This window comes from Centropristis striata, chromosome 15 (assembly GCF_030273125.1).
Source record: "Centropristis striata isolate RG_2023a ecotype Rhode Island chromosome 15, C.striata_1.0, whole genome shotgun sequence".
NCBI lineage: Eukaryota > Metazoa > Chordata > Actinopteri > Perciformes > Serranidae > Centropristis > Centropristis striata.
The window spans coordinates 6,396,123-6,411,898 of record NC_081531.1 but is presented as its reverse complement, the minus strand read 5'-3'; the positions used below and the strand labels follow the sequence as shown (position 1 = coordinate 6,411,898).

The 15,776-nt window shown below is 35.5% G+C and overlaps 1 protein-coding gene across 1 annotated transcript; it reads right to left on the bottom strand.

Annotated features, from left to right (window-relative positions):
• Window positions 1-5,636: 5,636 nt before the first annotated feature.
• Window positions 5,637-15,776, bottom strand: serpinh1a (serpin peptidase inhibitor, clade H (heat shock protein 47), member 1a). Its single transcript, XM_059352162.1, has 5 exons — window positions 15,496-15,776; window positions 11,538-12,137; window positions 11,353-11,451; window positions 8,455-8,687; window positions 5,637-7,365 (listed from the first exon to the last, which is right to left on the bottom strand). The coding sequence occupies exons 2-5, from the start codon at window positions 12,133-12,135 to the stop codon at window positions 7,063-7,065; spliced, it is 1,233 nt and encodes a 410-aa protein (XP_059208145.1). The 5' UTR covers window positions 12,136-12,137; window positions 15,496-15,776; the 3' UTR covers window positions 5,637-7,062.

Below are 15,776 nucleotides of genomic sequence, written 5' to 3'. Positions count from 1 at the left end.
TCCCCGAGACTCAGTCCAGCAGCCTGCAGCAGCTCCGGAGAGCCGCTGGAGGTTTATTCCATATCCTCAGGGGCGCGTTAACATCACTGGAGGCCCCTGGGCTACACTACTGTAAGAGCCCCCCAACCCCCCCATGCATAAGTGGTTGACACTAGTGTTGTTTAATTTTAGCGCAACTGTCTCTGAGACAGTTTATTTATGATTCAAGTTCATAAAGTTATTAAAAGGTGATTAAAATGCAATAAATAAGATGGTTTATAAATATGTCATATAGATAAAATGTTTGGTTAAAATGTACTTCCTTTTAAGGGACTTTTATTATGAAGTATAAGGGTCTGATTTGAGGGCGGTCTCCAGCAGGGGGCGCTAACTTTGGCTGCAAAAAAAATCTGTCCATTTATTTCAATGCAAAATTTAAAAAAAACTTCTCACTTGATTTATTACCTTAGAAAACTATATTCTCAATTGCTAGTGTCAACGTGTCAACGTGTCAATAAAGTTATATACAACGTCATATAGATATAAAAAAAAGGACATTTAACGGTTTGGTCTGATAACTTTGACCCTTTCACTGTATTTTCACTTAATGACAGTTTATTTGAATAAACTGCAGCAGGTCTGGAGAGCCGTTGGAGCGGTTATTCCTCAGGGGCGCATTAACATCAGTGGAGGCCCCTGGGCTACAGAACTTTATGAGGCCCCCCATCGATAAGTGGTTGACACTAATGTTGTTTTTGGCAGCCTGTTTTAATTTTAGTCTTAGTCTATAGTCTTTGTGTTAAGCTGTCATTTTATTTTTTTATTAGTTTTAGTCACGTTCATATTCTTTTTAGTCTAGTCATGTTTCAGCATTTTAGTCTTTTTTCGTCAGAATCATCCATGACTATTTTCGTCTAGTTTTAGTCGACTAAAACTGATGATATTTTAGTGTAGTTTTAGTCAATGAAAATTGTATTTTAGTCTCTTTTTAGTAATGCAATTATATTTAACCCAGTCAATAAATGAATAAACTAGTATATATTGCTACCCTGTTAAAATAATCACCTAACTCATTTTTTCAAGTTTTGCAGGAAACACAAAAAACATCCCCAAAGGTGTAACATATGGGAGCCATTGGAGCATTTATTCCATATCCTCAGGGGCGCGTTAACATCACTGGAGGCCCCTGGGCTACAGGACTTTAAGAGCCCCCCAACCCCCCCATGCATACGTGGGTGAAACTAGTGTTGTTTTTGGTGGTCTGTTTTAATTTTAGTCTTATCCGTCAGTTCAGTGAGAATTATCCGTGACAATTTTCGTCTAGTTTTAGTCTACGAAAACTGATAACATAGTTTTAGTCAATGAAGATTGTATTTTAGTCTCTTTTTGGTAATGCAATTATATTCAACCCAGTCATTAAATAAATAGACTACAATCAAAACAAATTAGAAAAAAAAATAGACTCTCGGGCTCTGTTAACAGAAATTGCACTGAGATAAATATTATATTATATTATATTATATACAATTTTTGGCAATTCCTACTGCCTGTCAAACATTTGCAGTATTACTAAAAAAGCACCAAACGTCTGTGTTATAATGTTATAATGCGGCAGCAGCATGTGGGGCAGGTTCGGAGAGCTGTTGGAGCGTTTATTCCATATCCTCAGGGGCGCGTTAACATCACTTGAGGCCCCTGGGCTACACTACTTCATGAGCCAAGCTGCATTCTACAGAAAATTCCAGCAGGGGGCGCTAAGTTTGGCTGCAAAAAAAATCTGTCCATTCATTTCAATGCAAAATTTCTCACTTGATTTTTTTTTAGGACAACACTATGGTCTCAATTGCTAGTAAGAAATCTTCTTCAAGACAATTTGATGTTAATAGTTCATATAATGGCCCCATTTAGAAGAAAATAGAAGATAAAGAATTGTATGTTTTGGGGCGGGGCTACCTTTGATTGACAGGTCACTAACAAGGCGGGTCGTCATCAGGAGAGAAGCAGAACAATGCGTATCCATGGCAACATGTCAATAAAGTTATATATAACGTTATATGGATATAAAAAAGGACGTTTAGCGGTTTGATCTCATAACTTTGTTTGACCCTTTTACTGTATTTCAACTTAATGACGTATATTTTGTTTTTGTTTTTTGCTAGCCAAAACTAACATCCCAGTTAATGCTAACATGAATTAGCAACATCTTCTCTCAGTTGGGTTGCCGGTGTAGAGAGCCGTGTAGTCAGTGTCTTCAGAGCCCCAACACTCCCCGAGCCCCCTTTACTAGTTTAACTAGTAAACATTATGAGGTCTACAAGTGAACTAGCAAGATAAAAAAAGAAAAAAAAAATCTTTAAACTAGTTAACCAGTAAGCATTTGGGACTTCACTAGTTAACTATTTGCTGAAAAAGATTGACTATTTAGAGTTTTTGTTCAACTAGTGGGACCAAATATCCAACAAGTGCTGACAAAGACTGAACTAGTGAAGGGAACTGATGTCTGATATCAAAGATATGGAATAAATGCTCAAACTGTTTGTACTGTTAGCACAGCTGTTATCATATCATATATTAATCATACACTTTTGGTACATATTGTGTGCTTTATTTGAATGACTCAGGGGTATCGCCATGTAGAAACTAATTGTGCTTAAAAAATTAATTAATGGCATTACTCTCATTTAAGGTACTTAGATAGCCTATATGCATCCCCTGGTGACATTAATGAAATATGGGTAATTATTATGAATGCATTAGCCAGCACTTATGGAATGCCATTTCAATAAAATAAATAATAATAAATAAATGAATGACTGAATAAATGAATGAATGAATGAATGAATGAATAAATAAATAAATAAATAAATAAATAAATAAATAAATAAATACATACATACATACATACATACATACATACATACATACATACATACATACATACATACATACATACATACATACATACATACATACATACATACATACATACATACATACATACATGAATGAATGAATGAATGAATAAATAAAAAAATAAAAAAATAAGCTCATGAAATGAACCCCGAAATAAATAACTGAGGAAATATATATATAAATAAATGTTGATGTGTAAATTAACCAATATAGCTGCATACTATATAAATAGGTTTTTATTTTAAATTGATAATTACGAAGGCAACATATATTTATACATCTTATTTCAGGGGACTTTTATTTTATATTTCCATTTTATTTTTATTTAAGGGGAATTTTATTTTACAATGCCACATTTATATATTTCAGGGGATATTTGTTCCATATGTTCACCTTTATATGGTCGCTAATAAAGTTGGAGTAAAATATTTTTTACCTCTTTCCATGAAATGATTGTGACAATGTGATTTATTCTTGAGACATAAAGTGTATATCTTCTCAAAACTGTATTAATCAATCTCTTCCAAACATATCACAATAAAAATGAAACCAGGATTGTGTCTGAAAACATAATTATTCCAACTTTATGGGCAACCGTGTATTTCAGGGGGACTTCCAGGGATTTTTTGAGCTCAGGAAAAAGAGGAACTATGGTCAATTACAACGTCACCATGCAGTCAAGATAAAACAATAGGATGACTCATGCAAAACAGGATGTACATCAGTAATAAAGCAACTGGATAAGTGCTGACTCATTTTACATTACATTATTTTTATCTAGAATTTACAGAAAAGGCATTTCTAACAAATGTATCAGGCATGATTAAAAAAAAAATATATATATTTTCAATTATGGCCAAATGAGGTTGTGTGTAAAAGTGGATTACCAATAATTACCGAAAAAGACACAAAAAAATATTTCAAAAGGACACAAAATGACCCCAAAAAGACACAAAATGACCAAAAAAGACACAAAATGGCATTAAAAAAAACTAAATTACTTAAAAAAGAAACAAAATGACAAAAAAAGACAGAATTACCAAAAAGGACATAAAATTATTTTAAAAAGACACAAAATGACCCCAAAAAGACACAAAATTACAAAAAAGACACAAAATTACAAAAAAAGACACACACTTATTAAAAAAGACACACAATTATTAAAAAAAGACAGAAAAATATTTGAAAAAGACACAAAATTACCAAAAAAAGTAATTAAAGGGACCTTCCACACACAACATGGTAAAGTGCCATTCATATAAAACTCACATTAAACTTTCATATCAAAGTGGGGGCCACAAAATATCATCACGAGGGCCGCAATTGGCCCGCGGGCCTCGAGTCTGATACCCCTGCCCGAGACACACATCCACACACACACACACACACACACACACAGACGCTTCTTGCTTTATAGTTAGATTTCACTTAAGAACTTAATTGTTATTTTGAAGACTAAAACTTCTGACTGAAATGTCAATTTTAACAAAAGTTAAAATGTTTTTGGTCTTATTATGAAAATTAGACTGCACATTTTATATGCAATGACCCAGTAAACGTAATTTCACACTACATGAAAATCAATCATTGTTCTGTCATGAACCCAGATGTCCTCTAGGTGGCGACATACACAAAATACAGGTCCCACTTCAATGGCACAATGAGAGAAAAACATGTCATGCTTGATGATCTCCCATCTAATATCTAATTATATTATTCTATATTAATATTGAACCTTCTATCAAACTATCAAACCTTTTTTTAAATTAAATAATAGTAATTTACTCATTATTGACTGTTGTTCTGTAAGTTTTCTACAGGAACTTAATGCAAACACACAGCTGCCTGAGGATAAACTGCTATTGCAAACAGATAACTCAAACACTAACTGGTTGAGTGAGTCATGACAGAACCAAATATCTAAAATCAACACAACAGCTTTTTTTTCACACTTTTATTGCAAATAACGGAAATTTGTAACAGTCTTGTCAAATGATGTGTTCACAAATTTTTCATTAAATCAGCCATATTTGTGTTTTCCAGTGTAGATCAGTGCATTCAGGGAGGATTACAATATATTCTTGTGTTGGTAAGCAGTGCAAAGGATGCATAATAATGTGAAAATTCAAGGAATTAACCAATTAAAAGCAGCTGTATTTGACAAACATATCATTAAATTAAACAACAAGCACCACAAATCTCCACAAAAGTAATATTATTGTACACCTTTTACAAAGATTGTTAAGACTTGTCAACAGAAACCATGTTTGTGCTGCAGAAGACATGCTAATGACAATGTTTCACAGTATTCTCCTTCAATAACTGTGTATTTACAGTTTTTTACAACCGCTATGATCCGTTTGTCAGAACCTTAAAAACTTTTTCAAAACTTTTTCAAAACACATCACACCTGAAACACACAATTCTCCAAACAGTTAATTTCATGCTCAAAACTATTGCTCACTATTAATAACTATTAATAACACATAAATCAGTGTAACTAAACACAGACACACACTTCCAAAATACAATAATACACTAACACAGTTCACCAACAGTCACAGCACAGTGTCATAAAAAACACTGACAACTGATGGAATAACACAAAGTGAATCACTTTGCATGTGTCAAATCTACTTTTTTTCCCCTTTTTCTTTTACAATCAACAGATTATTGTATTGGTCATACATGTAAATGAATGTTTGTGATGATGTTCTTCATTTCTTCTTACACTTTATGAAAGAAGAAGACAGTACTGTAAATGACAGGATTTGCAGGAAACACTTTACTGTATTGCAAATGAAAAAAAAAATCAGCATTTAGCTGTCATTCATTACTGTATTGTCAAATACACAAAAAGAAAAAGGAGCAGAAGCTGTGATCAATGTAATCTTCAATCCATTAGTTTTGAACATGAGGTTTTCTGTTTTGATAAACTGTGTGATCTACTGTTTTGGTCTTGATTGAGCTTGTGTTTTAAAGGAGTTAAAACACATTTTAAACGTGTAAAATGTGTGTATTTTGTGTCAAAAGAAGAAGAATTGTGTTAATTGTATCGCCCACACAGGCTGATGTTGTGGTAACTGTGTGAAGATTTTTGAAAAGCGGTAAAAGTATTGAACAACGGGTCATAGCGGTTGTAAAAAACAATCAGGGAAATCATACCTGATCTGCCAATTCAAACAAAAGGCTGCATAGTAATGTCAAATGTTCTTCAAGATAAAAAGGAAGGTTAACACTTTACAATAACCATCATTTATAAATGGTAAACAGATAGTTTATTAATGTTTAATCATCATTTATAAACCATATATAGGCCATTCAGAATGGTAAATACATATTTTTATTAATGTTTAACTAACTAAATCATTTATAAATGGCAAATAGATGGAATATTAATGTAAGTTTATAGTTACTTTAACATTAAAAAAACAATAAATTATAATTAATAGTTTATTAGTAGTTTTAGTTGCACTCATTATAACATGTTTAACACCATATTGAGTATGTTAATGATTTTGAAATGATTCATAGACTCTTAACCCTTATAATAGGGCACTCATTGAAATACTTGCAAACTCCAAATTTCAACCCTAGAGAATATTGGAGGATATAACATACTGCCAGAATGTGTAAAAAAAAAAAAACAAGAAACATACGGATCCGGGGAAGGGGGGTAATATTTTGAGGAAAAAGTGGAGATGAGATTAAAGTGGTAAATCTACGAGAAAAATGTGCAGATTCATGAGATTTAAAGTGGTGAATATGTGAGAAAAAAGTTGTTTTTTTTCCACTTTTTTCTCGTAAATCTGCAACTTTTTTTTTTTCTAGTAGATTTGCCACTTTAATCTAGTAAATTTGCAACTATTTTCTCGAAATAAGAAATTGGTTGAAAACATTTAAAGATTAAATATGTGTAGCACTTTGTAAATGGTTAATAATTGGTCTATAAACCATCTATAAACATTACTTAGTTGGTTATTGTAAAGTGTTACCAAATGAAGCGATGTTTGCTCGTTAAAACACTGGATAAAATGTTGAAACACATCTCCTCAGTTACGTGTTTGTTGTGGAATGCATGAAGGAATGCGATATGAAACGTGCTTTTCATTTCCAACGTCTCTAGAAAATATAAACTTTTACACACAGTCGGACATTATACTAATGTGGTTACAACTCATCTCTCATCTTATCTCCCTTTGGCCTCACCATCCTGCCGATGAACAGGATGGACTTGGTTTTCTGGTCCTTCACTAAGAAGATGAACGGGTGGTCGGCGTAGAACAGTTTGGGGTTCTTCAGCTTGTCTGTGCCGAAGATGCTGGTGTCCATTTCGTTCCCGGCCGTGTCCCACTCCATGGCCGAGGCGTGGAACACGCTGGCCAGGTACAGATCCTTCTTCCCAGAGATTTTGGACAAGTCGGCTTTGGATTTATCCACAGCCTCCGTCAGGCCCAACTCCCCAAGATGTTTCTACACAGGAGCAGAACGTGATTCACATTATAGAAGGAGAAATAACTGAGGGTTATGCTACCTATACATCAGAAGACTATCAGCTCACACCTGCTCACATCTAAAGACGAGTGTTTACATTTTTTAGTCTCACACTGAGATTTTAGACAGACTGTCAATCTTGCAGGGAAACTATTTACAAGACTACAACTAGATTAATTTAGCAGTTTTTTCCTACCATGCAATTTTTTTCCCAAAAAGAGGAGGAGAAGAGGCCAAAGAAAGACAAAATGACCCAAAAAAGACACAAAATAACAAAAAAAAGACACAAAATGACCAAAAAAAGACAGAATTACCAAAAAACAAACAAAATTACCAAAAAAAAAGACACAGAATTACCAAAAAAGAAACAAAATGACCAAAATAAGACACAAAATAATTTAAAAAAGGCACAGAAGAAGATTACTGCCGTAACTCTATGGAGTCTTATAGGGCTATTTTGTCCATTTTTGAATCCTTTTCATGTCTTTTCGTGTCTTTGTAAGTCATTTTGTCATTTTGTGTCTTTTTTTAGTCATTTTGTGTCTTTTTTTAGTCATTTTGTGTCTTTTTTTAGTCATTTTTTAAAATCTTTTTTCGTCCTTAAGTCCAAAATAAAATGTGATTCTGAATCTTTTTATTTTATTTCAAAACACTATCATGCTCTATAAAGAATTTGAAATGTTGCAAATGTGACCAAAGGTGTCAAATCTAACATATAAGAGGGTTCCATCCAGTTCTATCATTTTATACTAAATATATTTGAGCTTGTCTCCAGTTTTACTTGGTATATCATCATCAAACTGAAACTGGCCTCATGGAGTTTACAGCCAGAACTTTAGAGGTAAATTTACAGTAGGGCTCCACGCTGCTTTGTTTTCTAGTCTGGATGTCATGAAGAAGTCTGGATGTGGAGCTTTTGGAGACTCCAGAGGGTTAAAGTTAAAGATGATGGGAGCGAGCCGTGACTCCAGTAAAACTCCTAGATTTACTAAAGACTTTCAGTTTTTAGTCTGGGACTGTGGAAATCTTTTGGTGCATTAGTCATGTTTCGTGTGTTGCATGTCTTACCTGCAGGTTGTGGCTGACTTCCATGCTGACTTTGGGCAGAGACACGGCTACAGCTGTCTGCTGCAGCTTCCCCGTCCACGTGTCCAGCTGCTTGGTGGTCAGCAGCTTCTCCAGTCTCTCCAGTGGTTCCACATGGTACGGCATGATGAACACCACGGTGGACTTCTTATGAGCCAGAGGCATGCTCAGGATGTTTAACTTGTTGGTTTTGTCCTCATAGAAGCCATAAATACCTGAGGAAACAAATTGAATTCATTACAAATAGTAATGTGTCCTTAATGATACATACACTTTCCCACTGTATAATAGGGTTGTCAAAAGTATCGATACTCAAAAAAGTATTGATACTAAAACGTTGTATCTGGATACGGTACTCATTTTCAAAAGTATCGAGTATCTGAAGCTTGTTATCATAGTTGCAGTTTATTTTTGCACAACTGTTTTTTATTATAAATATTTAACCTGTGGTTCTGTTAATTTTTACATATTTGTATTTTTCTTGTTAACAAAAATATTTCAGTTAAATTTTGGGGTCTTTGTTTTTATCCTTGTGGTATCGAAAATGGTATCGAGTATTGAATATTTTCCTGAGTATCGGTATCGAGTTGAAAATTTTAGTATCGTGACAACCCTACTGTATAACAAAAAATAATTATTTTTTTATGTTTTAAAACTTGTTATGAAACAGTCAGTTTATTACTGATGCCTCAGTATGACTTCATAAGCAAACAAGAAGACTGACTAACTATTCAACAGCTAAAATACACATACATTTGGAATACATTTTTACGGGCCAGCGTTTGGATAGAATACAATGGAGAGAATTTTAGAATTTGAAAGGATTCAAACCAGATTATTGTATAAAATATGCAAGTTATCCACTACATGAAAAACTACCGTTGTTGTGCTGTAAACCCAGATGTCCTCTAGGTGGTGCTATACACTAAAAGAGGTCCCAGGTTACACTGACCTATTAACTAAAACTCATGAAGCTAAGATATGATAGCAAATTTTTTCCCCCATTAAAACAATTAATCATCTGCCAATTTTCCTACAACTTTTTTAGGTTAGGGTTAGGTTGATGATGTGGCGTTTATAAGCGCTTTGCTCATTGGAGCTGCTGCAGAACCAATATAGATGTATCCAAATATTTTGTTTATGTGGAATTCTCATTTTTCATTCCTTCTGCATCATCACTGACTGGTGTGACATCGCCCAACTGTCATTTTGCATCTATCTATAAAACAAAAAGCGTCTGTGTGTGTGTGTGTGTGTGTGTGTGTGTGTGTGTGTCTAGTTCATATCTCTCTGACCTCAGATTTCGTATGTGGCTTGTGCATGGCACGAAGGTGTGCATCCTCGATTTTGAAGATTTTTGAATTCATTTTTCAAAATCATTATTTACGTAGGACGTGTTACGGCATTGCACTGTTTCCGATCGGCACCTTTTAGGGGAGCTCCGCCCCATTGTGTGATAGGCCTACACCTGGTCAGTAACACAATTCACTCTGTACTTACACCCTGACTCATCTCATCTGGAAGTCTATTTAGCCTACCTATCTTTCAGAGATTTAAAGTGCGCTACAAGGTTTGATTTTCCAATAATATTCTAATAGTTTCCAGCAAATATCAATGTTCAATGTGTATGTGCTGGATGGTGTGGTACCTTATGAAAAGTAAGTGTTTTATGGAGTTGCAGACGCGCGATTAGCATGCTAAGTGGAGATTTAGCTTTATTCACTTCTTATGTTGCATTACTATGTAATTCAGGGATGACATTCATGTTGCTTAGCGTAATGCCCATAATCATTTGATATGAGATACTTACATGCAATATAGTATATCAGCTAATTGGGTTCATGTTAATGTACTTTTAGTGCAGCATACTGCGTAATGTGCTATCTCACCATTAGCATGCTAAGCGGAGATTTAAGCCCTTTCTTCTGCATCAGTTTGATCCATTGAAAACAGTAAAAACAAAACTTTATTAACTGACAGCTAAGCATAATACGGACGGAAAGATAGTATTTCTGTGTTATTTAAGGTTACACTAGCAAGAGGCATTAGCATTACCTACAAAATACAATCTCGTACTGTATGAATACATACTTCCTACGGACATTGTACTAACTTAAAAAAAAAAACGGTGACATGAAACACAGTTCCTTCTTTTAAGGTGGCAGGAGTGATGTTACAGATGTTAATGTACTTTTAGTGCAGCATGCTGCGTAATGTGCTATCTCACGATTAGCATGCTAATGAATACATACTTCACTGCACTAGTCTATAAAATGCAAAGGAGTGCACTGGGGGGTTAGCAGAAGTAGTATACAAGCCTCTAAGTCAGGGGTGGGCAACATTTACTAACTAAAGAGCCACTGTTGGCCAAAAAAAAGGAGAAAATCGTGGAATGGAGCCGCAAACCTTATATTGAGCCTAAAATGAAAATTAAACAGCCTAATAAGTCTAAATTAGCCTTCTAACATTATTAATAGTCATATTGGGCATTTATTAATATGATTTTGAAAACTAGTCTATCTCGGGGAACTCAAAACTAAACTCAAAGTTGGCAAAACTTAAAGGTTAAGGTGCCGGGCCGGAGACTTTCGTAAGCTACGAAGCACATTTTAGTTGACTTAAATGTCAAAACTTTATTCATATGCTGTAAAAAGGCTATACAATTTTACAATTGAGGAATACAAATAGCTTTTGGTCTACACCATTTATAAATGAACATTTTAATGTAAAAATATGTATATAATTTTTTTTTGTCTCAACCACGGGGAGCCCCTGCAGGCGGCCTAAAGAGCCACATGAGGCTCTGGAGCCACAGGTTGGCCACCCCTGCTCTAAGTGTCACAAATGTTTGAACATGCTAAGAGTAATCTCTCCACCTACCTGTGCGGTGCATCATCTGTACTGAAACAGTTAAGCTAGGGGAAACCATAAATCCACGGTTGTCAACCATCTGATGGTGGAACTGCTCATCCCAGTGAGCTGTGAGCAATAAGAAATGATTAGATTTTATGAGCATTTAAAGTACTTTAAATACTGCGTAAACAAAAGGTTTTATACAGACTCACGTTTGAAGAACATAGCATTGATGATCATGGCCCCGTCAGTCTTCTCTACGTCCTTGGTGACCTCGGGCAGTTTGCCATCCGTAGACTTGGCGGCCCACTCGTTGATGGAGTTCAGAGCAGTCTTCTTGTCTCTGAAGTTGATCTTGGAGTGGTCACAGTTGTAGTGCTTTTTGCTGCTCTTGACAAAATCCTCCACAAAGTTGACGGAGCTGGGTCCGTACAGGCGGTTGCTAATCTTCCAGGTGACGTTTCGGGTCTTCGGGTCACTCACCTCCGTCAGGAGCTCTGCCAGACCCGAGTGCAGCTGCTCGTCTTTAACTTTAGCTGCGTTCAGAAGCGTTTTTACCTGAGAGGCGGTGGAGGCTTTACCCCCCAGAGCCACCAGACCCAGAGAGGAGGCCACTACTACAGGGGAAATCAGGATGTTTTCCACATTCTTCTCCTTCGCCATGTTTTGGTAGAGACTGAAAGCCAGCTTGGCGCTGTTGTCGGCCAGGAGGGTGGCGTGGGTACTCAGGACTTTGTCTTTTGAAGCCGCGGTAGCAGCTGAAGCTGAAGTGGCCACGAGGACCAGGGATACCAGGTTTGTCACCCACATCTCTGTGGAATGATAAACAGAGACACAAAGTCATTAATGTCACAAGAAGAAGAAGAGAGAAAAACTCTTGTCTAGTCCAGGAGTCGGCAACCTTTACTAACAAAAGAGCCACTCTTGGCCAGAAAAACTGAAAAAATGTCAGAATGGATCCACAAACCTTATTTTGGGCCTTATAATGAAGATAAAACAGCCTACTAAGTCTAGACTAGCCTACCAGCATCACTAATAGGTCATAATGGGCTTTTATTAATATGATTTTGTCAGAATGCAGCGAGGACCCGAGTGCAAATGAGAATCGAAAGGGAAACACAAAACTAGGCTTGAATTTGGCAAAATGTAGAGGTTAAGGCACCAGGCCATAGACTTTTGTAAGCTATAACGCTCATTTTAGTTTAATTTATACTTTATTTATTTCTCGAGGAATCATTGAGGGCAACCCCTCATTTCCAATGATGTCGAGAGTACAGAGAAAACACAAAACAGAGTACAGAGAAAACACATGCAAAAACATTAAAAACAGTTGCAGTGAAAGACAGAGTTATTGGTTGTCATAGTTTTAAACTGGTCCAGAGTTATAATTGTGTTGATTTTGAGTGAATGTTGTAAGATGTTCCAGGTAGACGCAGCAGAAAACCTGAAAGCAGTTTTTCCAAATTCTGTATTAGTCCGGGGAACATTGAGCATTAAGCATTAAATACTAGAGCGCGTTGGATAATTACTATGTGACCAGTTTAATAAAGTGTTGAGGTTTGGTGGCATGTCGCCTATCAAGACTTTATAAATGAAGAGGAACCAATACATGTCTCGTCTCATTGGTTAAAGGTGCCCATCCCACCTTGTTGTATAGGAGTCAATGATGGGTGGAGTAACTGTCACCAGTGATGAATCGGAGTAGTTGTTGAAAATTTTTTTTAATGCTGTATATAAACTACACATTTTTTAAATTATATAATACAAATTGATTAAATTATTATCATTAAATTTGAGGAATTCATTATTTTAATTAATTCATTAGTTTCATTTCATATAATTTCTTTGTCGCAGCTACAGTCCAGTTGAGCGTCGAGTTTTAAACTGAAACTGAGAGAAACAGTGTTTCGTCATAATATTATGTTGCAATAGCCTTCTATAAAATTAGGAAATCATGTTACGTTGAACTCAAGCATGTTAATACATCTGCATTGAACATCATCATACATTTTATGCTTACCTCGTATACTCTTCTATATTCATGTAACTCTTTTATAACCATGTCTTGTACTACTTAATGTATATTATAATCATCTTAATATACATTATAATCATGTTAGGATGAATGGCTTCATGTTATTCTCTGTATAAATGCTGTAATGATGTAACTGTGTAATAATTGTTTGATATAATATGGACCCCAGGAAGAATAGTCTTCATCTCTATGAAAACTAATGGGGATCCAAAGGAACAATGCTTGTTCTGCTTTATTTTGAAATATTTAGCTCACCAGAGTCAGGAAGCCCAGTTTGTGGCACATTGAAGGCCGTTTTTAAGGATAATAACAGAGGGAGGTGGCTTAGCCAATACCATTCAAATATGATCTCTCCCTGTAGACCTCAAGGCAAGACTCACATAGCAGCCACGTAGGCAGCTGCAGGATGTAGCTGAGCCGAAACACAACAGATTGAAGATTTTAAAAAATTCTCTGAAGAGGACTGAGCCTGCTCGATGCTGATTGGCTCCTGAAGGTGTGCAGGAAGTGACCACACACTGATGAAACACACTCCATCGATGTCAGGTTTTTATTCCAGTCCACGTATATAGATGTGATGTTGGCTTTAAGAGTTTTTTTGTGAAGGAACTATAAACAATGAAATGCACAGAGGAAACTTTAGAGAAGTTTCAGATCTACTTTAAGAATCTCAGACATGTTTTAACAGGCTCACATAGAAATATGGAACGATATCTGACTGAGATCTGTGCATTGAGGAGATAACCTGACAGTTTTGTCAAACAGTCTTCTTCTTCTTCTTCTTCTTATCTCCAACTGTTTTTAAATTGAGTTTTTATTACTATTTCATTGTTTTACTGTTTAAGTATTATTTTATTGTTTTCATTGTTTTTGTGTATTACTATAATTGTGTATGATTTTTATTGCACTGCAAAAAAGGTGTGTCTAAAAACAAGATAAAAACACTAAATCTGAGGGAAATGATCTTGCTGCATGGACAAGATTTCTTGAATTAAGATTGTTAAATCAAGAAACAAGCAAGTTGAACACTTAAAATAAGAAATTAACTCTTAAAATAAGATAAATTATCTAACACTTCTAAATCTAAGGGTTTTTATAAAAAAATCTTGGTAAGAAACAAATATTTTGCAGTGTGTATTTTAATAACTGTACAGCACTTTGGTCAACTGAGGATTTTTTTAAATAAATGTGCACTATAAATAAACTTTCAGAACCAGTTTCAGAGTGTTGAAAGCCCACTCATATGTATAAATCCTCCATAAAATGTATTGTTGTGTCTGGCAGTGTGCTGTGTAGACATGCCACACTGCAAAAACTGAAATCTAAGTAAGATTAAATATCTTAGATCAAGGGGATATATGCTTATTCTTCTTAGTCAGCATCTTTTATGTTCGACTGCTTCACTTGTTTCAAGTGTTTTGGTCCTTAATTATCTAAATACGATATTGCAGCTTGTTACTGAGATTTTATGACCTTAACTGAGTAAATTCATGCTTGAAACTAGAATATCAAAAGTAACAAAGCTGTTTCATCAATACTTACAAGTATAAAACTGCTGTTTCAAAGTAATAATATTTAGTTATTTCAAGCACAACTAAGAAATCATGACTTTTGACATAATTTTACCTCTTCACATACTTAAAGCAGCCAGGTGGAATCAATTGTTTTATTATTAATGAAACAATAGAAGTGTGTATTGTTGTGTAGTGTGTATGTAATTAACTAGTACATTTATTTTCATTCAAGTTCTTCAGAACCAGTTTCAGAATGTTGAAAGCCAACTCATATGTATAAATCCTCCATAAAATGTATTGTAGTGTCTGGCAGTGTGCCGTGTAGACATGCCAAAGATGAAATCAGGTCAAAAGTTGCAGTCAACTCCCTAAATGCATGAACTCTTATTCATTTCTTAGTTTGAGCAACATTCTTTGACATTTCTTCTATTTTCTACCTGTTTTTAAACGTATCCAACCAGTTGCATGAAGCCCTCTGCTTTAAACTACAATGGAATCTCTGCCTGCGTGTCACAGATCTGACTTTGTGGCCTCTTTTCACATGCCTGGGCATTTCCCACCGGTTGAACGCTGCACACTCTCCCTCCCCCCTCTTACTGACTCCCACTACTTTTATCTTACCTTGTTTGGCTCTTTCAATAATCCAGCAGGTTGTCCTCAAGCTGCTTGCAGATAGATAGATAGATCCCCCAGCGCTGATCTGCTGTATGTGAAGTTAATGTATGTAACGGTTGGACAGAGAGTTGCATGAAACAGCTGCAGGAATCGTCATGCCCGGTTCTTCTCAGAGCATTAAATCTCTGCACTGGAATCTTCCTCCCAGGCCGGTCCCGCCCAGGGTATTCAGGGGGGAGGAACCTATCTAGGTCCTAAAGCCTGAAATTGCAGCCCAGTTGGAGTCG